We start from the raw sequence: 22487 nt of genomic DNA, 5'->3' as shown, positions 1-22487 counted from the left end.
ATTTATTATTGTTTCTACCGACACCCCGCCCATTGACCCGGAACTCTTCTTTGTCCCGGTCTTCCGGCTCCATGTCCCTGCTTCTGCGCCTGCGCGCCGAGGCGGCTGGGATACCGGCGTTGTCCGCTACAGAAGGAAGATGGCGGTTGACGGGCCAGAGCAGGTATGGAGGAGGCGGCGGCCGCTGGGCAGGGGCTGGGGCTGGATGCGAAGCAAGGCGTGATCCGAGGTGGACCGCCGGCCAGGGCTGGAGGGCCGGGTAGGTCGGGAGTGGGTGGGCCAATCCAGACCGGGCCCCGCTTGGGACCAGATCTGCTGTGTCAGCGCCGCCTGGGTGGGTCGGGACAGCGGCGGGGGAGGACACGGTGGAAGCCGAGTGAGAGGAGCTTTGGGAGCAGGAATGGGCACGTCCGCGAGTCGCAGGATACAGGAAACTCATTCTTCTGCTGGCTCAGCCTGTGGTAGTAATACCTTGCCTCCGTTTAGCGTCTGACTCTGTACAGCGTTCTCCGGTGCATGTCGAATATTGATCCTTGTGCAAGTCTTAGGAGGTGGGCGGCATTCTGACTCTGCTTTTAGTTTGGTTAAGGTAAATGGAGGACTCTGAAGAACCGCAGTAGGGGATTAGAATCCAAATCTTAAACCTCCAAAGTTCAAGTTGGAAGTGGCTTGCAGCCTCGGTTGTTCAGCCTGTTTTTTAATAATTACACTGTGTCTTTAGATGGAGCTGGAAGAGGGGAAGTCAGGCAGTGGACTGCGCCAATATTATCTGTCCAAGATTGAAGAACTCCAGGTGAGGACGGACGCCTGAGGTCCAGAGGGAGCTAGAAGCAGGGGTGAAGGATTGATGGAGCAGATTTCTACAAATCCACAAAATTCCATTGGGGGCTCAGTGGAAGAGATCATCATTTGTCACACATCTTCAAGAGTCAAATAGAAAAGGCCATTCCTTTTGGAAGAAGCCTGATAGAGGACACAGGCTCAGGAGATGAGGTTTATCAGACAGGGGCGCAGGCATTGTGAGAGTGCAAGGGAAGGCAGAAACAATGCTGATTCCATGGGACTGAATGAAAAAGAATTGGGTGAGCCAATGCTCTAGCCCAAAGAGGGAGCAGGGACCATAGGAATAAGGGAGATAATTAATATAAGTTGGATGGAGGAAAGCCATAGGGAAGATTTCCGTACTCCAGGTACATTTTCAGGTATTGTATATGGTTTATCATTTTTGAAATGGATTCATGTGTGATTTCATTTGTTCGTCACAACAGTCCTGAAAAGAGGCAGGGAGTAAGTGATGCTATGCCTACTTGCAGTTTGGTTACAGAGCTAGATTTTTTAAATGGCTTCCCTTAGCTTTACCTAGCTGTTAAGTGGCAGCAGGAGGGCTAGAACTTAGGCTTCTGGCCCAAAGATCTTGCCACTGTAACAAGTTGATATGCCGCCCTACCAGAAATTGAGCACATGAGCCTGCTGTAACATCCCCGTTGGGGTTTGTTATTCCTAGACCAGTGTTAGACAAGTAGCCTTTTTTGATGGCTGCCCTAGGCTCCAAGGGACTGAAGGACAGGCCAGGGTCATCAGGATCATAGTGGAGAATGTGAAACATGCAGGTGCCTGTGCTCTCCCCTCACTGCATTCATACCAGCCTGAGGGTCTCAGCCAGTTTCTTAACATCCTACTGGTTTCTGCCCTTTGAAATGTCTTGTCTTCCACAGCTGATTGTGAATGATAAAAGCCAAAATCTTCGGAGGCTGCAGGCACAGAGGAATGAGCTTAATGCAAAAGGTGAGGGGGGGGGGGAGGCAAGGGTGCATGTGGGCAGTTAGTCTGAGGTCTGACTGTTCAGATCTCCCTGAGTTGAGTCTTCACATTGGTGCTGTTGTTTTCTTCATCCAAGGTGATGTTCACGTGCACATCTCTCTGCCAAGCTCCCCATTGTAACCCCCTTAAAGAAGACATGAACTTTTATTTTCTTTTTGTGGCTATTCCTTCAAAACTTCAAAGTGGTGGTTAGTTCACATGAACACAGAATTGAGTTGGGGGAGAGCACACCAAAGCCATCTGGGTGACCCTTTTGTCTGTTTCCCATCTAGTTCGCCTGTTACGGGAGGAGCTGCAGCTGCTGCAGGAACAGGGTTCCTATGTAGGGGAAGTAGTCCGGGCCATGGATAAGAAGAAAGTGTTGGTTAAGGTAAAGGCAGCATGACCCCAGGGGCCATCCCTACCTTCCCATACCTTGGTGTGTAGCCTTGTGAGCACATTGTTCACGTTATTCTAGGATTTGTGGGTCTTCCTGAGTGAGGTTGGTGATTTGGTGGCTGTCAGGAAAGGTCATGAGCCCTGTTTCTTTAGGTGCATCCTGAGGGCAAGTTTGTTGTAGATGTGGACAAGAACATCGACATCAATGATGTGAGTGCAGCAGGTGAGGGGGGAGGTCAGGGTCAGTTCTCATCATACAGCCTCCTGAAAGTCTCCCCCCTCCCCTAGGTGACACCAAACTGCCGGGTGGCTCTGAGAAATGACAGCTACACTCTGCACAAGATCCTGCCCAACAAGGTAGACCCACTGGTATCACTGATGATGGTGGAGAAGGTGCCAGATTCAACTTATGAGATGATTGGTGGACTGGACAAGCAGATCAAGGAGATCAAGGAAGTCATTGAGCTGCCTGTTAAGCATCCTGAGCTCTTTGAAGCGCTGGGCATTGCACAGCCCAAGGTAAGAAGCAGGGCCTCTAGGGGAGTGTCATACTGTTAACTACATCTGTCCTAGGCCAAACTCAGTGCAGGGATTGGGGAGGTACAAGCTGGCCCTCCCTGCTGAAGAGGGCTTGGGGGAGAGGTGCTACCAGGTCACTGAGGCAGTTTGAATGTATGTTCTAGAAGGGACCTTGACATTCATCCTTATATCTCTCTAAGCATCTAGTTAGGGATCTGGTGCAGAGTACATGCTCAGTGAAGATTCATTGAATGACATACGGGGCTGGCTTTCTGCCCTGAGTCCTACTATTTCTTTCTAGGGAGTGCTGCTGTATGGACCCCCTGGCACTGGCAAGACACTATTGGCCCGGGCTGTCGCTCATCATACTGACTGTACTTTTATCCGTGTCTCTGGCTCTGAGTTGGTACAGAAATTCATTGGGGAAGGTAATTGTGGCTAGAAACATGAAAACCAAACAGAAGTATGGGGCGGAAGTGGGGGTAAGGAGCTCAGCAGCTTCTTTAATGCCAGCTTGGCCTCTGCGCAGGGGCAAGGATGGTGAGGGAGCTGTTTGTCATGGCCCGGGAACATGCCCCATCTATCATCTTCATGGACGAAATCGACTCCATTGGCTCCTCGCGGCTGGAGGGGGGTTCTGGAGGCGACAGTGAGGTGCAGCGCACCATGCTGGAGCTGCTCAACCAGCTGGATGGCTTTGAGGCGACCAAAAACATCAAGGTAACGTGTTGGCCCTGGCCAAGGTGCAGCCTGGGGAGGGGCTTAGCTGATGCCATGCCCCTTCTGCACTCAGGTGATCATGGCTACTAACAGGATTGATATCTTGGACTCAGCTTTGCTTCGCCCCGGACGCATCGACAGAAAAATTGAATTCCCACCCCCTAACGAGGAGGTGTGTATGGGCAGTGCTGGGGTGGCTCTGGCTATGGGTGTTGGCAGCAGGGCTCAGTCCTTTCCTCTCACCCTCTAGGCCCGGCTGGACATTCTGAAGATCCATTCTCGGAAAATGAACCTGACCCGGGGGATCAACCTAAGAAAAATTGCTGAGCTCATGCCAGGAGCATCAGGGGCTGAAGTGAAGGTAATTGGGGTGCACAAGGAGAAGGAAGGGGGCAGAGGCAGGAAGCTGTGGGTTCAAGAGCCCAGCAACATCCGGTCGTCCTTTGCCTTCTCAGGGTGTGTGCACCGAAGCTGGCATGTATGCCCTGCGGGAACGGCGAGTCCACGTCACCCAGGAGGACTTTGAAATGGCAGTAGCCAAGGTATAGGTCTACATCTTCTTTGCCTTTGCTGATGGTGGCTCTAGAGCATTGGGGATAGGGCCTGTGTTCACTCACTTTGGAACTGAATGTTTTCTCTCTCTGCAGGTCATGCAGAAGGATAGTGAGAAAAACATGTCTATCAAGAAGCTATGGAAGTGAGGTGGATGCTGTTTGTGTGGATCCCTCAAATAAAGCTCTGCAGGACAAGCCCTTTAGGACTCAGTTGGTTAATGAGTGGCTGTGAGTGGCTGCACTGTTCAATAACCAGGTCTAGGTACCACCAATAAACAAAGATTTATTTGGAAATTTCCAAACCTGCCAGAAGTGGCACTTTCTAAAGCCCTAGGCCCACCCTCCAAATGGCAATGAGTTCTTCTCCACCTCCCCCTGCCCTCCGCCAAGCTCGTACACCCATACCTCAGGCCATGCCAGAGCACCTGAGCGTCCCCTGTCCCCTTCCTCTAGGAGGCTTTACAGCCCTGGGCCCAAGAGCTGGGTGGTGGCCCTCTGGCATCCCAGGAGATGATGGCGGCCAGAGCCGCTTGCATAGATTGAGGAAAGAAAATAAGGGAGGAGGCACCAAATAGGGCTCCCTGAAAAACCCCAACTTACCCCCTGTACAAAAAAATGGCTCCCAAATAGTGCAAATACCCAAAGAAAAGGAAAAAATCCAGCAGCAAGGCTGGGCTGGTAGGAATGGCAAAGAACTTTGGTTTAGAAAGGCGAGGAAGAGTGTGGGCTGTGCCCTCCTCCTTGCCCAGCTCCCCAGAGCCAGCTAGGGCACTTGCCCCAAGGGGGAGTCTGTAAACAAGCAAAGCCAGTGAGTGGCCTTTGGTTCCAAAACTTCTGCTTTACAATGACAAAGCAAGGCCTCTAGTAGTCCTACTTGGGCCTGCCTGCAGGGGGCAGAGGCATCCGTTGTGTACCCAATTAAAGCCAATGCATAAAGTAAGTAATAAGGCTTTGGGGACCGAGCAACAAAGAATCCTATCACTACAGTTAGGAAACTAAAGCTGGGAAGCAGAGGGTAACAGGAGACACCCCTTACCCACCCACCCCCTTATCCTGTGTGCAGCCTCAGATGGTGGTCCCTTCCAGGCTGAGGAGAGGGTGGTTCCAGGGCTGGGTAGAAAGGAAGGGATCCCTGAGCAGTTAGGTCAGGCGAATTCCCAGCACCTGTTCCAGTTCCTGCCTTCGCTGCTGCACCTGGAAGACAGACAGACTGGCAGCTCAGGCCTCTGCTGCTCACAATCGCAGGAGGACAAACAGGGCAGAGCCTCACCTTGGCAAAGATGTGCCTCCCCACTGCTTCCTGGGCCCAGGGCTGGTGGTAGAAAGCAGCTCGTCTCTCCTCCTCAGGATTCCCAATCACATCAGTGATGATCTGCAAAGAGCCAGAAGGGAAGTGGTAGCTTAATTCCCACTCTGAGCCAATCTGCCCCCGGAACTGAAAGAACAGTCTGAGGATAAAACCATCCAGAGCTTAACATGGAATCAACTCAAGCAAAGAAGACCACACCTTGAGGTCACGGCGCTGTGAACGGAGCCATTCCTGGATGAAGTCCTGGGGGTCAGTGCTAAAGCTGAGCATGAAATCCCTCTGGGTTTTCAGCTGGTTGATGGACTCAATGGTCTCATGGATCTGGGGGAAGGGGTACATACATGTGTCAGACTGGCCCCCACCCCTAGGGGGTCTGTTTCCAGGCCTAATACCAAAGGATTTGGACAGAAATCCCATTCCAAGGTACTACAAATATGGAAATGCCCAACAGAGCCTTCCCATCACCATTCTGGGCCCCAGAGGAGGCTGGGAAGGCAGAGAGCCCACCTTAACATCAAGGGAGGCAATCTCCTGCTGATTGGTGGTAGAGGCCAGAAAATTGCTCATCTGGGCCTTCAGTGGGTCGTCTACCTCCACATCGATGTCATAGCAGGCTGTCTTCTTCTGGTCGTTAGGGTCCACGCTGCAGGCAGCGCACAGGAGGGGAAGGGTACATACATAGTGGTGTCCATCCCATCCACCTGAGGCCAACCCAGCACACACTTGGGGAGCAGGAAACCACACCTGCTGCTTCTCTTTAGCTTTAGAACAATCCAAAGGTAAACTGCTCTTAGAAGAGCCTTCGTATTGCCCTCCTCCCATTTACCTAATAACATGGTTGATGACAATGGGGTCTGGATGCTGCAGCAACCCAGCCAGCTTCATGGGAATCTCGGAGAAACGGAGTCGACCACAACTGAAGATCTGCGGAGAGTACCAAATACGCCTTTCAGGGCACAGAAGGAAGTGGATGATCCCAGGGTCAGTGTGAAGAATGTGGCCAAGAGCTAGCCCAGTGGGGCTGGGGCACTGGAGCGGCAGGGAAGGCGGGGGCTGCGAAGACCAGAGGGGGCACGGTGACCCAACTAACCTGGCGGAAGTAACGGTTGCAGTTGATGTACTCGCGCTCGTGCCCGTCCTGCAGCTGGTTGTGTTTGATGTAAAGCCACAGGGCCTGCATGATGGCGGCCCTCGTCTGTGTGTGCACTCCCAGCAGCCTCGCCAGTCGGGGGTCCAACTTGTACTGGGGAGGCTGGGGATGGCCAGAAGGGGGTCAGATGAGGGGTTCTTGTGGAAAATCAAAGCAAAGGAATAGGGCAGGGACCGAAAGGGTTTACAGGAAGAACAGCCTAGTCCCCCAGACATGGCCCCAGGGCATGTCACCTGATGATCCAGCATGAGCAGGAGGGTGCACTTGACGTTGAGGTCTCCGGGCCGTTTCACCTGGAAGCCATCCGTCTCCTGGGTGGTGGGCATCCGATGCCACTGGCAGAGGAGGGGAGCAGAACTCATCATCAAGGGGATGGGCGTGAACATACACAGCTGGCCCTCCAAGGGGCCCAAGGCCATTCTGCTGTCCACCTGACACATCAGCTTGTGCTCCCAAGCCCCAGGTCAACTCTCACCTCCACCAGGTGGTTGTCAGGTCCGTATAGTTCTTTGTCCAGCTCAATGACAAGACTCTTAAAGAATGAAGAGAACTTCCTCTTCTGTTTGCTAGGCTGGGGACAGAAAGGGGTGAGATGGGAGTGCTGCTGAGCTCTCAAAGCTAAGCTATGCTAAGCCCCAGAAAGAGAAATATTGTTTCAGCCCTGAAGTTCAGGGTACCGAGGATTCTTGGGCCCTGAAGGAAGCAGGGAAGAGTGAGAGACTGGAGGCAGGGGAAGGACTCTCCGTGCAGCCCCACTGTTAGCACAGGATTATGAATTAAAAAGGGGACCCTTCCTCAAGACCCTTGACTGCCACCTGCAGGAGAACTGTTGTAATAACCTTACAAATCAACCTCTTCCCTGGCCTGGCCCTGCACAAAGCTTGACCAGGAGCACTGCCCTCTCCCCAGGCAGGACTTCCCCAGATGTACCCAACCGTCTGGCCCCAGTCTTTAATCTGGCCCCAGTCTTTAAATCCCACAGGCCAAGTCCTCTCCAGACACCTCCTTCCCCAACTCACATCATCCAGGAGTTTTCCCTCCACTCGGAGTTCCCAGGAAGCCACCTTGTCCCCAGCTGGGGTTCCCCCAGGGGTCCCTGCAGTTCCTGCACTGTCACCTTCTGCCTTGCTGGGACTGAACGTATTGGAAATATAGATCCGCAGCTTTCGTTTTTGCTGAAGAGAAAAAAAGACAACCAGCTAGAGATGGACCAACACGTTAGGAAACAATGCTGCCCAATCTTCCCATCTGAACGCATTCCTCATCAGTGTGGGGTGGCAACTGTGGGCCAGGCCCCTTGTTAGGCACTAGGAATTGGGAGTAGGAAATCTGAGTGCTATCGGGCAAACCAGAAACCTCCAGCTCTTATTTTAAATGAAACTCATCCACCCATCATGGCCCCAAATTATTCTTGTCTCCTAGAAAGCCTTCAGGGAATTGTTCTAGATTATCATTCAAAAAAGAAAAAGGAAAGAAAGCTTCTCTAGGGATAGCTTAGGAGACAGGAATTACCCTCATCTACCCTCTCATCTTGCTTTTCAAACTGCTGACCACCAGCAACATGATTTACATTTTAAAGCATGACCCAGGATCCACACACACCTATATACACATCTGAAACAAAAATGTTATAAAATAATACCTTTACTACTGTGGTAAATACCTTACTGTGAAGAATTATTATTGTAACTTCTACTATTGTATATTTCATCAAAAACATGTGAGTCCTACCACATTAAACTGAGTTCATGCTCCACTAAAGGACTGCATTGCAGTGTGAAAAATTCTGTTTTACCCATGTAGACCCTTGCTTGGCCCCTGGAAACCAGGCGAAGGAGAGGCAGGGCACTTGAGAAGACCCGGGAATAGCCAGGGCCGCACTCACCGTCAAAGGCTTTTTGATGGCCTCCTGGATCTCCATCCGCTTGCGAGCAATGGTCTGGTCCAGCTTCCGCTCAAAAGCCAAGAGATCCATGTACGCCTGAGACTCTGGGACAAGCTCCCGAATCTGGAGGAAGAAGGAATTATCAGCGTGTTTCAGCTGCAGCTTTGGCTCTTTCCTCCCTTCCTTCTCCGTCACATGGTTGGGGGAGACTGACTCCATCCATAGCCAGCTAGCCATTGGGTGGACCTCCTATACCCCCTCCCAACATACTCACTCTCTGAGGTAGAACCTTATCTGCCATCTTCCTCCTCTTTAACCTGGGAAGGACAGAAACTCACTTAAGAGGTCAGTGGTCCAAAGGACCTCCCCACCCATCCCTACAGTCCCCAGGACCCTCCCCCAACAGAATGAGGAGTCTTCCTCAGTCCTCACAGCTCTTAGAACAGAAGGAAGCCCTCTGTTACCGCTAGGGCTGTGCTAGGTAGGCTAGGAGAAATAGGTCAGGCTTACCCCCGGCGCTGGGTGGGCATCGGGGGCTGGGCCTGGGGCACAAGCAGGCGTTTTCGGAATGGGTCCATCATGGTGGGCGGCATGCCAGGTCGAAGTGGAGTAGCTGTGCCAAATGGGGAGCCCGCAGGGGGTCCCACCTGCAAGCCAGCCATGGGCATCCGGCTCCCTGGAGACATGCCAGGCCGCTGGGGGAAGTGAGCCAAAGGCAGTGCATAGGTCAGTGGCAGAGTCCCATGAGACCCACAGCCCATTCCCTCCATTCTGTCCTCGGCCAGGTCCAGCCCTGAGCAGCACACCACAGAGGCCGGGCTAGAATGCCAGTAACAAAGGGGAGCAGGCGCACAGAGCAGAAGTGTAAACCACACCTGCCCCGCCCCTTCAACCCCTGGCAGCAGTGCCAACAAATGAGACCTGCACAGTCTGCGCGGTGGGAGGAGAATCCTGCCTGCAGAGGGAAAGGCCTGGGGGAGTTTTTCAGGGCCTATGGCCACCTTCTAGCCCCAGCAGGCTATGCCCCTGCTCCTTGGGACCAGCTTCAAGGCATTCCTGAGGCCCTCAAATGGTCCCACCAAGCACTCCCATCCTTCTAGGATGGAGAGGCACAGCATGGGAAGCTTGAGGGGGCAGGAGGAGGGCTGAGTCACAGCCAAGCAGTGGGGTGGAGTGTGTGCTATGAGCAGGCTGACCCGGCAGAGCCCTTACACCCATCCCCTGTTGCCAGCCTGGAGTTGTGACTGAGGAGGAAAGAAGTCCAGAGGGCTGGCAAGCCCATCAGGCAGCGGCACTCCAGGTGAGCAAGCTGCAACAGTTTGGCTTGGACAGGTCCCAACTGGCGGGGGTGGCCACAGGCACAGCACAGAGACCATCTGGTTACCATATGGCCCCTACTCACATCCCAGAACTAGGCCCTTCTCTCACCTCCCTACTGCCCAGCCCCCAAACCCTATACCGGAAGATCCCAAAAGGGGAGCTGTGCCTCTGGGTGGACTGTGGGAGACAAAGCAGCTGACACCTGGACGCTGCCTATGGCTCACACACCACCTGGCTCAACTTAGCACTCACAATCCCAAATTGGAGAATGTAGATAAGATTATCCTGGGATGCAAGAATCAGAGTCATAGGTCAGCAGAGGAAATGTGGGTGACAGAAACGGCTTCTTTAGAAGCCCACAGAAGGATTTCCTAAAGAGGTCCAGCTCCCCAACATTTCTGGAGCCCATCTGGGAGTACCCTCCCCCCACAACCCCTCGCACCGTGGCTGCATCTGCAAGGCCTGTTTGGCAGCTCTGCCTGACACACACACTGTCCCTGGCAGCTTCACAGGGCTGGCCCCAGGGCCCGGATTATGCAAGCAGCACAACCAGCCAACCGAGCCAGGCTGGGTGGGGCCTGGCACCAAATCAAAGGACCCCTGGCCCACACCAGGGAGATGAGATTCTTCCCCCATCTCCTCATCTAGCATGAGACCCATGTTCTCACTACAGAGGGTCAGATTCTTGACCAGATGCAGAGATAGGGAGAAACATGACCCAAAGCATGGGGAAGGGAAAAGGAAGAGCAGAGTGAAAAGGAAGCATCTGGGAGAATGGAGAGTTCAACACTGGGGGTGCTCGGGACCCTCAGGAGTCCTGCCGTAAGTCTCTCCTCATCAAGGAGAGGTTCATCTGAGCTGTTGAAACATGAAAGACAGCCGTTTCTCTGCCTTAATGAGCCATGGCCGAGATTACAGAAAAAAGTCAGTGTGACCACAGGCTGGAAGCCCAGCCCTCCGACATCCCAGATGTGGGCTTTTCCCACCTGGTGCCTGATCCGAAGGGGAGAGACACCTGAGGCAATGCAACCTGCAGAGTGTGAGCTGTGGTTCCCCATGAAGCTACTCACTAGGGTGTTCACAAAACCTCTGAGGCACCACCCCTCCTGGGCAGGTGCTCGAAAAACAGGAAGTCCCAAGACAGGGTGGCACAGGCAGGCCTGGAATAGGCCCCTCCCAGACATCTGCTCCAGACTTCCCAGGCACAGAGCCTTCAGCACGCCCAGGGCCCTCGGCTTCCTCTAAGAGGGGGAAGGGGCCCAGGGGAAGGCTGCTTATAGTTCATGAAGTCTCAGCTTGGCCCTGCCAAGCTCCACTAGTAACTCTTCCTCTTCCAAAAAACAACCCAAGGGTTATAAAAAATGAAAAAGAATGAAACCCAGAACTCACAGGCTCCCTAACTCCCCACCTGCAGCAGTGCTAGGCAGGCTGGCTCAGTGCCCTGAACCCTAGAAGCATGCAATGAACTCCTTGCCCTATAGCCTAGCACCAAAGCACATCCTAAGCTTTACTCTGCCTCCACCACCCAGGGACAGAAGGCTGGGCCTAGACGCTGGCACCTCCAGGCCTCCAGAGGGCATGTTTGGCCCTGCCTCATAACTGGTGGTACTGGTGCTCCTGGAGGCTGGGCCTAAGGGCCTAGAAGAAGAGAACATAACCCTCCACCAGTAAAAAGTATTTTAAACTCTCTGGAGTGAACCCAGCAATCTGTGGGGTATTTTTGTTTCTCAGCTATATGCTTCACAGTGATCCACAGCTAGAACCACTCCCTGGAGGAAGGTGGGTCATCACTTCCCTTCTGTCAACAGGTTTCCCTGTTTGCTCAACTTGGGCCCTGAAATGCCCTGAAATCCTTGCTCTTCCCAGCTCACCTCATGCGCCCTAATAGACAGGAACCCCTTTGCTGCTCAGATCTCAAGTCCCTCCTCCTTGAGCACACAGATGGACTTGGTAAGAGGCCAAATGTGATCCTCCCTGATGTCAGACAAAGAACTGTGTCCTCCCTCTCCCCATCTACCTCTATGACTTTTCCCTAAAAGAGGAGGAGGAGGAGGCCATGAGAAACTGGTGGGATGCAAGGCCAAGGGAAGCAGAAGCTCAGTGCCTTCCTCATGTTCTTACCCCCTTCCCCACCCCCAGTAGCCAGGGGCTACCCAGCTAGCCTGCTCAGCCTTGCAACTGGCCCAAGGCCACTCCCTAGAAGTTGTTGTGGCATCTACCCTCTCAGGGGCTTTCCCCAAGGCAAATGTCTCCTGGGTTGCAAGGCGAGGAAACTGGAGAGGCTCCTATCATTCCTTAGTCCCCTCCCAGGCCAAAGGCCCACAGGGAGGCTCCCAGGTCAGGTCTCAGCTAGCAGGCCCAGGGTGAAAAGGACTGATGCAGGCATCCATCCCTAAACGACACCTCGGGCCCATGAATCCCCAAGGGGAAGAGCAAGATGACAAAGACAATGCCCAGCTACAGTCCACACCAGGTCTGTCTCTGTCAAAACCCAGACCCTTTGTTTTGTTTTGTTTTGTTTGAGGGAGGAACAAGAATGAGTAGTAATAATAGAGACAAATCACTGTTCCCAGTTAAGCATCTCTTTAGAAAGTGAGAGTGCAGAGCTCCTGGGAAGACATGCATCTACACTGTTCTATGAGGATCCACTTCTGGGACCTCTACCTGGAGACATGAGGAGAGAACAGAAGAAGCCCCAGCTTGCTTGCTTGCTTGCTTGCTTGCTTCCTTCCTTCAAACTTGCTAGAAGCAAAAAGCTGGGAGCACTGGGTTGGGAATATGGCATTGTTAGAACCTAAAGGCTAAATAAAAGTGGAGAGAGGACAGGAAAAAAGATGGGCACAATCCCAAGCATTCTGGAACAACCAGAAACAATGAACTGGGAGACTGATGAGTCCCACCAGCAGAGTCAGGCTAAGTTCCTCACACAGGCACCACGTTGCTGCCTCTCAGTAGGCTTTGAAGCTGCAACCTGAGAAGCTCTCTTTGAAGCCAAACCCCAAAGGGGTCAGGACAGAACCCTTTGAAGCAACTCTCACAGGCCCCTCCAGTCCCAGAGCAGCAGAGCTCAGTGGAGCCTCTCCACTCCTCCAAACTAATCAACTCCTGGACACTGCGACACCAGGCAGAAAGCCAAAAAGAGAGTCTGCCCAGAACACGACGGGCTGTGTCCTCCTTCTTCGGGCCTGGCCACCACACTCTCTGGTCTAACTCAGTCTTCAATGCAAAGACTCCTGGGCCTGACCCAGGAGTCAATTCTCCACTGCACAGGCTAGAATCCCCTGGCCCTAGCCCAGGCCTCCCGTGCCCATGGGAAGCCAGGCCCTTCTTCCTCCTCATTAACAGCTGGGAGCCATCTCAGACAGGCTAGAACTCTGCCAGTTCCCAACTAGAAAAAACAAAGCAGACTTCGAGTGGGACCAAGGCCAATCGCAGGGTAACCCTGGTTTCTCAGGGAGGGCCCTTTCCTAAAACTTTCTGATCACTTCCCAGGAACCCTTACCGTAGGATCTACACTATTTCTCAGCCCACCCGCCCACAACTTACTGGCTCCCGAAACTCCTCCATCTCTCAGGTACTCTGAATCCCTGTTCTAAAGAAGCCCACAGAGCCTCCCAACTGCTTCAAACCCTCCCCTCTCTTCGCCTGTCCCCAAGTCTTTCACCACCACCTAGAGATTCTGAGGGTCCCTGGCCTTGCCCTCCACAATGTCCTGTGCACTCCGCATGCAGGGCCCCTGTGTCTTCTGTCTAGGAGGTTGCCGCAAGAACCCCCTCTCCTAGTCCCCTGCCACCCGCGTGCTCGTGGCGCCGCCCGTTCATCCGTCCTGCTCACCTGGTACTGCGCCGCGGGGCCCGCGGGCCCCATGGGGCGGAAGGCGGCGGACCCGGGGCCCCCCACGCCTCCAGCCGGTCCTGGCCCTCTGAGCGCCGGTCCAGGCAGCATGCCTGGTCCAGCTGGAGGAGGTGGCGCTCCCAAAGCCGCAGCAACGGCACCGCCGCCGGGGCTCAGAGGGGGCAGCGGGAACCCGCCCGCGCCACGGCCAGACATCGCTCCGTCCCGTCCGGCGGTAGAGCGATCCGGACTCCGGGCTCCGCGCCGAGTCCGCTCCGCGGTCCGTGCTCCGGGACTTTCCGATCTAAATTCCGGGTTCTAGGGTTTGTTGATCCAGGTTCCGGGATTTCCTAATCCAAGTTCCCGAGGTCCTCACAGACTGCGTTTGGGGTAGGGCCGATCCTGACTGTGGTCCAGCCCGGGAAATCCTAGATGCGGGACCGCTTCGGGTCTGCCTGCTGCCCACGGCCTCCGGAGGTTTAGCCACCCGAGACCAGTTAACCCAGAGGCGGCAACTAACTCCTTGCTCCGCCCAACTCAGCCCCGCGCTAGGCCCCGCCTACACCCAGCAGCCCAATGCTGGGATGCCTACTCAAATCCCGCCCCTCGCGAGAACCGCCCCCAACAAGCACGGTTCGTAACCGCCGACCCTAGGGCCCTGCCCGCAGCCCTTGGGCGGGCCTTTCTCAGGAGGGGCGGAGGCGGAAGCTGCTCCGAGAAACGCCGAGCATGGCACGGGGTCAAAGGTCGAAGGTCAACTAGGGCTAAAGCTGGGAACAATTAGTTGATGCCCTCTCCTCGGTGTACCTTACTCGCCGAAGTACCCAGCCACGCTCCTAGAAATAGTTTTGCTCTTAGAAATTCTACTTTCTACAATTTCACCATTAAAGACTCAACTTAGAGCTGCTTTCAGGAACAGAACAGCTGCCAACTTAACTGTCTTTAGAAGTCCACCTTGTTGGCTCAGACTTGCCAAGGGAGATGGGCTATCCCAGATCCGGTGCAGCTCTGTTAAGGGTTGACCAGGCCAAGCGACAATTTCTTTTTTCTTCTTTTATGATTTTTATTTCTTTTTAGAGATAAGAGAAGGCGGGGAGAAAGAGAGGGAGAGAAACATCAATGTGTGGCTGCCTCCCACTCACCCCCCAGCTGGGGACCTGGCCTGCAACCCAGGCATGTGTCCTGACTGGGAATCAACCTCACGACCCTTTGGTTTGCAGGTGGGCACTCAGTCCACTGAGCCACACCAGCCAGGGCCCAAGCGACCATTTCTTATCTCATATTTTTAATGTGGCCCTGCTTCACTTTAAGGAAGCTGAGTACCTTACTCCACAGGAAGTGTTTCTAGGAGAAGGAATTTTGTGTTATGAGAAAATTCCCTGAAGTTCAATAAATAAGATCTTCCTCTAGGATTTATAGCACCTAATTTTCAAATATTAAATACCTTTTCAAAAACTACTGTCCTGTATCACAAAGTATTCCAAATAAAGTGCCTCAGCTATGCCCAGTAGCCTATCCTCTTGGTGGTCTGGGTTTTTCTCCCCATCATACATGCCAGTGCTTCTTAAACTTTTAATAAGTATAAGAAACATCTGGGGCTCTTGTCAAAAATGCAGATTATGACTCAGTAGGCCTAGACTCTGGGGTAGGGCTCAAGGTCCCTCATTGATAACAAGCTCCCATTGCTCTTAGGTTGAACATCATAGTCCCTCCTGTGGAATACAAGGTTCTCCTGGACCTGGCTCCTGCTTAACTCCTTTGGCTCATTTTAAATCCCTGCATTTGGCTCTCTAAGAGTCAGTCCAGCGGTTCTCTGGACAATTTCTCAGACTGCTAAGCCCCTTCCCACCTCAGAACCTCTCTGCCTCCAACTGTTGCTTAACTTTTCTCCTCTCTCTTTATCACTGTAAGTGCCAGGCTCTCTGGCTTCCAAGTTTCTCTACTGCACCACAATGCCTTAGCTGTCTCTTCCCTACTCTACCTCAAAAGGTGGAGGTTCCCCAGTTGATTTGTTAGAATGTGGCCGCCAAGTTTGATAACTATTATTATAAAAACAGTGATTCTCAACATTGACTTTGGAATACCCTAGAAAGAATTTTTAATGCTGGTGGTGAATGTGGGCACGGAAAGGGTTGAAGCTGAAAAGGGAGGAGTTGGGAGGAGGGGGACTGGATAGTAAATGGAAGGGACATTTGAAACCTTCTGGGGTTGTCATAATGTCTATCTTATTTCTTGATCTGGGTGCTGGTTATTTGGATGTATTAATTTTATGTGAAAATCATTGAGCTGTATCTTTATGATTTGTGTACTTTTCTATATGCATGTCAATTTACAGTAAATATTTTTAAAATATATTTTTTAAGTAAACAAAAAAAGCAGTTGTCATCAGCCACTTCACTGCCTCCTGGGAAAAGGCCCTGGACTTGTCATCTCAGGGATGCTTTTCACGGTATCAAGCAGCTGTTGGCCTTTGAGTCTGTGCCTGTCCTTGACAATGCGCACACCTGCTTTCTCACCCTGACGCTTCTTCCTGGGCTGATGCCATGGTTCGCTACAAAATCCCTACTGTGGCTGCACCACCACACCTCTACTAAGCTGTTGGTGAGTTGACTGTACTCACCAACAGTCAAGCCCTGCGGCAAGCCTCTGCAGCTCCTTTCTCCCCACAGCCAAGCCCCCGGACCCAGAGCAGCAGGAATGTAGACAGCTACAGCCTTGCACCTGAGCCCAAGCTGAGTCCGGTACTGACCTCTATCTTGATTAACTGCATTCACAATTTAGCCTCTTGCGTAACACACTGAGAGGGCTCAATATTGTCAGCAATCATTTTTATTGAGAGGCTTTCACTGTAGCATCCCAGTAAGTGCTCAACCATCACCTCCCCACCCCTATGTAAACCTTCCCTCTCCCATAGAAAAAGTACCTTTCCAATGTTCCATTCTTTAGCCTGGTTGCAATGTGATGTTGCCATGTCTGGTAATGGACACTTGCTTTGTTTTAAAACGATGGGGTTTCCGACAAGGTTGAAGGTCAATACAGAGAGTACTCCCAGCCTGGGAGGTCTTCTAGAGGCACTTTAAGCATCACATCTCTTGATGCCATCTCTAACTCCTCTACATCAGCCCTGCAGACTGGGGCTATGACTGCTGCCCCACTGGGGGCAGGACGCCCTTTTAAAATTGATGGTAGCACAGCGAGGACACTTAGTGTTAAGGAACCAACAAGGTGGAATCGGGAAATAATGAGACCACACCCCAAATTCCTGCTCTACCATTGTGTAAAATGGAGATATTGACTCCCACCTCCCCAGCTAGTGAACAGAGACAGAATTCTGGGCACGTGCCGCGTAAGCTGCTTCTGCCCTCTAGTGGCCACTGGGTAAAATGCACAACGAGTTGGCCTGAAGATGGGGATGAGGGAGCTTTCCCCCACTTCTGAGTCTACCTGGTGCTGGAGTTCTCAACTTTGACAGACCCATAACTCCCCTTTTCATGAACTGTTATCAACTTTATTATTTCATAAAATACTTCCGACTTTATGATTTCATAAACTTGATATGTTAATGACCTTTTTGTGGTTTTAGAAACCTTTAATTCCAGATTTGGATTTACCTTTGGCCCAGTAATTACTCTGTGTGTGTGTGTGTTTCATTGTTTGATTTGATTTTGTTTTTTAATTGTAGCCAGAGCATGGAGCCTATAGAAGTCCTCCTTTCGGGGGGCAGGGGTGATTGAGGTATTATTTGTAGTCTAGTTTATATTCAACGTGTAAAGTATTTGAAAAGATATATATTCTATGGGGTAATATATAAGCCTGATAATAAAGCCAAAAAACCAGTGTTATTAATATGTAGTTTGAATATGTGTAAGTGGTGACCGTCCTTTCATGTACTTCCCTGGGATGTAGGATACCTGCCAGATCCACATGCTCACCTTTTTCAGCTCTGGTGTCTTTGTCCCAGTATACGCCACTGATCCTGGTCATCCGTATCCTTCCTCTTCTGTCTCGTTGTTTTCTACATGTCTTTCTGCTCTGCATTGGGGGAACTTCTCAAATGTGCGCCTGCGCCCTTGGCTGAGTTTTCTGCATGAGGATCCTGCTCTTTTCTGCCGGCAGGGCAGGTTTCATTTGTCACTGATGTTAGTTCTTCGCACTCTGCATCTCAGCAGGCTGTGCCATTTGGGGGTTTTCTCGTATTTTATCGAAAACTAAAAGCAGACATTTCCTCACATTTTTCTCAGTTTTCTATAGCTATTTATTTCCAGAAGCATATTTTTCACTATCATCTTGAGTACTGGCAAGAGAATCCCTTCCCTGGGCCCTGTACTTTCGAGTCCCCCTCATATAAAATGATTAAATTTGTTAACGACCACAGCAGGTACCTCTGTCACACAGGATCTGGCGCACAGCCCTGGCACGGCATGACCTAACCCTGAACATCCACTCTCTTGACTAATGATGTTCAAGGCCCAGGGAGGTGCTTCACATCTTACCCTAAATCCATGGGGGAGAAAAAAATGCCTCTGCAGGTTTAATGAAAGCTGAACGGGGCCCCTGCTGGGTACTCTCTGGAAGTGCAAAGAGGCTTTGAGCAGAAAGGTACCACTTAGGTGAGAGGAAAGACGAGTTAAGGAACTTGTCAGAGCTTTCCTCTCAGATGACAATAGATGTGAGTGCAATGAAAAAGCACTTAATAGTAACGCTGAGTGTACGATTTCTTGTTTTTGTGTTCCTGTTAGTGGTTCTGGAGGTACACATGAATTAGTACGGTATTTGCCTCAGTTGTAAATGGAAGATGAGGACATTTGCATTTTGCACGATATTATTTAAATCACATTAAACATTACTCTTAATCTTGTCTGTATGTCTAGACTTTAGACATAACATGATACTGATTCTCCACATTGGCACATAGATGGACACTGAATGCTAGAATTATGTATTTTAACATTTTTGCTTAAAAATTACTTAAGTTTTAAATTAAAATTTCAATTAAATTTGTAATTTAAGTACAATTTAAATTTTATAATTGAAAGTTACTTAAAATTGAATTAAGTTCTCAAAACGTGAAGTAAAATATTTGGATTTATGTAAATAATTTTGATATAAAAATTGGATATGCATTAATTCTAATTTGCATTTTGCCTATACATTTATATTTCACAAAAATATATTTAAATTTTTTTACTGTGACTATAATTGCTTTTAATCCTTAAATATATTTTAAAATCTTGATAATAACATAACTAGTGATTCTGGTGAGAGAAAGGTAGGAGAAATAAATTTCATGGAATAGTTATGCTCATTTATGAATTATGTGTAATTTATCACTTATCTCAACGTGGCCAGCCTGTCAACAGGCCACCCAGACATGTGCAATAAAAATTACATTTGGTCATCTTTGATATGTTGCTACCTTTCAGTCATATACACACCTTAACTTTATACACATCTTAAAAATGTATCCTTTTAAAGGAATATTTGTCAGAATATGAAGATAGAACACATTTTATTTAACAGCTTGTTAGTTTGATTTACAACTTTTAAACATTTAGATGGATGATCTGTGGCCTCCATTTGCCTTCTTGCCCCAGGCTGTGACACCCAGAAGGTGCTCATGGACCCCAGCCTGGGTTTTCCAGTTCCTTGAGTGGGTAGGGATCCCCCTAGGTTCCTGTCTGTCACATTTTTGGGGAGGTTGGGGCAGAGGGTACTTCCAGCCCCCTTTGAGTGCTGACATCATCCCCTCTAAGATTTTAAGCTACAGGGAGGCATTCCCCTGCCAAATTTCCAGCACGTGGCCCTGGGCTACAGAAGCCTTTCCTCCCGCTTACGGCTCCAATCCTGTACAGACAGGTTTATTTGGGTCACTGAGGCACCTGTAGATTTTTGGCCACAAATGGTAGCTTATAAAATATTATTGTAACAGAGGGACACACACCTCCTCCCGGAAATAGGGGAGGGCTTTGAGCTGTGCATACGTGACTGGAAACTTTGCCCCTTTGCTGAACACATGGCTGGAAGAGGGGCAAAGGCAAATATGGCCAACACTGGCCCTCACTGGTTGGAAGTCTGGACGTTCCCACCGCTTTCTGCATGCATAGGATTCTGGGAAAGGACTTTGGAAACTGAAGCACCAGAAAGCAAAAAGTCCGTTGGTTCTTCTCTTCCCCAGGACAGGGGGGCATGCCAGTGGTCCCCAGCAGGCCTGCCAATGGTGGCCAGTGCGGGCCTGTGTGCAGAGGCCTGGGGGCACAATCTCCAGAAGGTCCCTGAAGCTGGACAGTGACTGGAGACCAGTGAAGCCCCCCACATTTAGGATACTTTTGGGTGGGAAAAGAGGTTCCTTGTGCAACCTTGAACTGAGCTAGCTGAGGGTAATTGGCTGATTTTTTCCTTTGGGTGTCTTAGAGGGAACGATCTTTGAAGCAGAAACTCACCCTTATTTCCAAAGACCTTGGTGATAATAGTCAGCACTGTGAACAGATTTTTGTTCTTGTGTTATTTTCAGTGCTTGAACCTATGTAGTAGTTGTAATGACAAATATTTAAATAGCTATGTTTGATGTCATACTCTGACTTTTCCTTTCCCCCTTACTTTTGTTACCCAGGTACTTTGAGGCAGAAACTTAACATCAAATAAAAGATTCCTTTCTTTTCCACCAAACCCCATCTTTGGAGACTTGCCTGGTAGGCGGCAAGCAGTAGGACCTCCCCAGCTGGTTGGGTTCAGTAACAGTACCCCAAGGATGCCTTCCTCCTAGGACTCTACCTCCATTCCAGCTCCCACTGGCTTCACATGCCAAGATGCAATGTGCTGCCCAACTGGGAGAAGTCTGCAGCCCTTGGGCACAGGGCAGCACTGCCCACTGAGAGAGCGCTTCCTTTTTTAAAAAGTATATTTTATTGATTATGCTATTACAGTTGTCCCTTTTTTTCTCCCCTTTATCCTCCTATGCTCTGCACCCTTCACCACCAGCATTCTCCCCTCCCCCTCTTTAGTTCATGTCTATGGGTCATACATACAAGTTCTTTGGCTTCTCCATCTCCTATCCTATTCTTAACTCCCCATCTATTTTGTACCTACCATTCATGCTTCTTATTCCCTATACCTTTTCCCCTGTTCTCTCCCCTCCCCCTCCCTGCTGATAACCCTCCATGTGATCTCCATTTCTGAGATTCTGCTCCTATTTTAGTTGTTTGCTTAGTTTGTTTTTGTTTTCTTAGGTTTGGTTGTTGATAGTTGTGAGCTTGTTGTCATTTTACTGTTCATAGTTTTGATCTTCTTTTTCTTAGGTAAGTCCCTTTAACATTTCATATAATAAGGGCTCGGTGATGAGGAACTTCTGTAACTTTACCTTCTGTGAAGCATTTTATCTGACCTTCTATTCTAAATGATAGCTTTGCTGGGTAGACCAGTCTTGGATGTAGGTCCTTGCCTTTCATGACTTGAATACTTCATTCCAGCCCCTTCTTGCCTCAAGATTTCTTTGGAGAAATCAGCTGATAATCTTATGGGAACTCCTTTGTAGATAACTGTCTCCTTTTCTCTTGCTGCTTTAAAGATTCTCTCCTTATCTTTAATCGTGGGTGATTTAATTATGAGGTGTATTGGTGTGTTCCTCCTTGGGTCCAAATTCTTTGGGACTCTCTGAGGTTCCTGGACTTCCTGGAAGTCTATTTCCTTCACCAGATTGGGGAAGTTCTTCATTATTTGTTCAAATATGTTTTCAATTTCTTGCTCTTCCTTTTCTCCTTCTGGCAGCCCTATGATTCAGACTTTGGAACATTTAAAGTTGTCCCAGAGGTTCCTAAGCCTCTCCTCATTTTTTTTAAATTCTTGTTTCTTCATTCTGTTCTGGTTGAATATTTATTTCTTCCTTCTGTTCCAAATCGTTGATTTTAGTCCCAGTTTCTATCCCTTCGCTGTTGGTTCCCTGAATATTTTTCTTTATTTTGTTTTCATGGCCTTCACTTTTTCCTCTATTTTGTGACCATACTCAACTATTTCTGTGAGCATCCTGATTACCAGTGTTTTGAACTCTGCATCTGATAGGTTGGCTATCTCCTTGTCACTTAGTTCTTTTCCTGGATTTCAGATCTGTTCTTTCATTTGGGCCCATTTCTTTGTCTCAGCATACCTGTTATATTGTAAAAGGCAGAGCCTTAGGTATTCACCAGGGTAGGGCAATTGACCTTGCTGGGTTGTGGCATTGTATGTGGGGGAGGGGTCAGAGAGGGAACAATGCCACTTGCTTGCCTCTCACCCCACTTTTAGTGACTTCCCCCATTACCCACAAGCAAATTGGGCCTTTCTGGTGCTGATTCCTATGTGGGTGGATTTGTGTACATTCTAGGACTCTGCAGGTCTCTCCAACAAACTGTCCTGTGAAGCTGGGAGATTCTCCTGCCACCACAACCCCATAGATTTTTACAGCCAGGCATTTTAAGGCTTTAGTTTCCTGCATTGGAACCTGGGTTGTGTTGTCTGTCTTGCTCCCCAGTTGTTCCTCCTGGCTTATCTGCACATGAACGTGGGACCACCCGGTCCACCTGGTCTATTGCTTTGCTGCACATCCTCTCCACCCCGCTGCCTGTTTCTGCCCCTCTTACTGGTCTGAATGAATGTTTCTTCTTTAACTTCTTGGTTGTCGGACTTCCATACAGTTTGATTTTCTGGTAGTTCTAGTTGGTTTTGTTTTTTAAAAGATTTTATTTATTTATTTTTAGAGAGAGAGGGAAAAGGAGAAAGGAAGAGAGAGAGAGAAACATTGATGTGCAAGGGATACATTGATCAGTTGCCTCTTGCACACCCCCAACTGGGGACTCAGGCCACAACCCAGGCATGTGCCCTGACTGGGAATTGAACTGCTGACCTTTCAGTTTGCAGGCTAGCACTCAATCAACTGAGCCACACCAGCCAGGGCTGTTTTTGGTTTTTAAATTGGTTGTTTTGGTTGTGGGAAGAAGCAAAGTGTATCTACCAATGCCTCCATCT

General features: G+C 50.1%; 2 protein-coding genes across 2 annotated transcripts; one reads left to right on the top strand and one right to left on the bottom strand.

Moving 5' to 3' along the window:
* Positions 1-76: 76 nt before the first annotated feature.
* PSMC5 (proteasome 26S subunit, ATPase 5) lies at positions 77-4189 on the top strand. The gene is made up of 12 exons (XM_045835961.1): positions 77-163; positions 722-793; positions 1716-1785; positions 2094-2191; positions 2353-2409; positions 2488-2718; positions 3020-3146; positions 3248-3438; positions 3512-3610; positions 3689-3799; positions 3894-3980; positions 4086-4189. Exons 1-12 carry the CDS (start codon positions 140-142, stop codon positions 4137-4139), a joined length of 1221 nt encoding a protein of 406 aa, XP_045691917.1. The 5' UTR covers positions 77-139; the 3' UTR covers positions 4140-4189.
* A 66-nt stretch (positions 4190-4255) lies between these two features.
* SMARCD2 (SWI/SNF related, matrix associated, actin dependent regulator of chromatin, subfamily d, member 2) lies at positions 4256-14026 on the bottom strand. The gene is made up of 13 exons (XM_045835959.1): positions 13491-14026; positions 8847-9031; positions 8611-8653; positions 8337-8459; positions 7471-7626; positions 6927-7022; positions 6685-6786; positions 6392-6553; positions 6128-6225; positions 5809-5944; positions 5500-5622; positions 5263-5364; positions 4256-5186 (listed from the first exon to the last, which is right to left on the bottom strand). The coding sequence occupies exons 1-13, from the start codon at positions 13704-13706 to the stop codon at positions 5133-5135; spliced, it is 1596 nt and encodes a 531-aa protein (XP_045691915.1). The 5' UTR covers positions 13707-14026; the 3' UTR covers positions 4256-5132.
* Positions 14027-22487: the final 8461 nt, after the last annotated feature.

The sequence above is a fragment of the Phyllostomus hastatus genome, unplaced genomic scaffold (genome assembly GCF_019186645.2).
Source record: "Phyllostomus hastatus isolate PE091 unplaced genomic scaffold, TTU_PhHast_1.1 phas_contig_210, whole genome shotgun sequence".
Taxonomy (NCBI): Eukaryota; Metazoa; Chordata; class Mammalia; order Chiroptera; family Phyllostomidae; genus Phyllostomus; species Phyllostomus hastatus.
The sequence above is the reverse complement of the archived record's forward strand: the minus strand, read 5'-3'. Positions and strand labels throughout refer to the sequence as shown.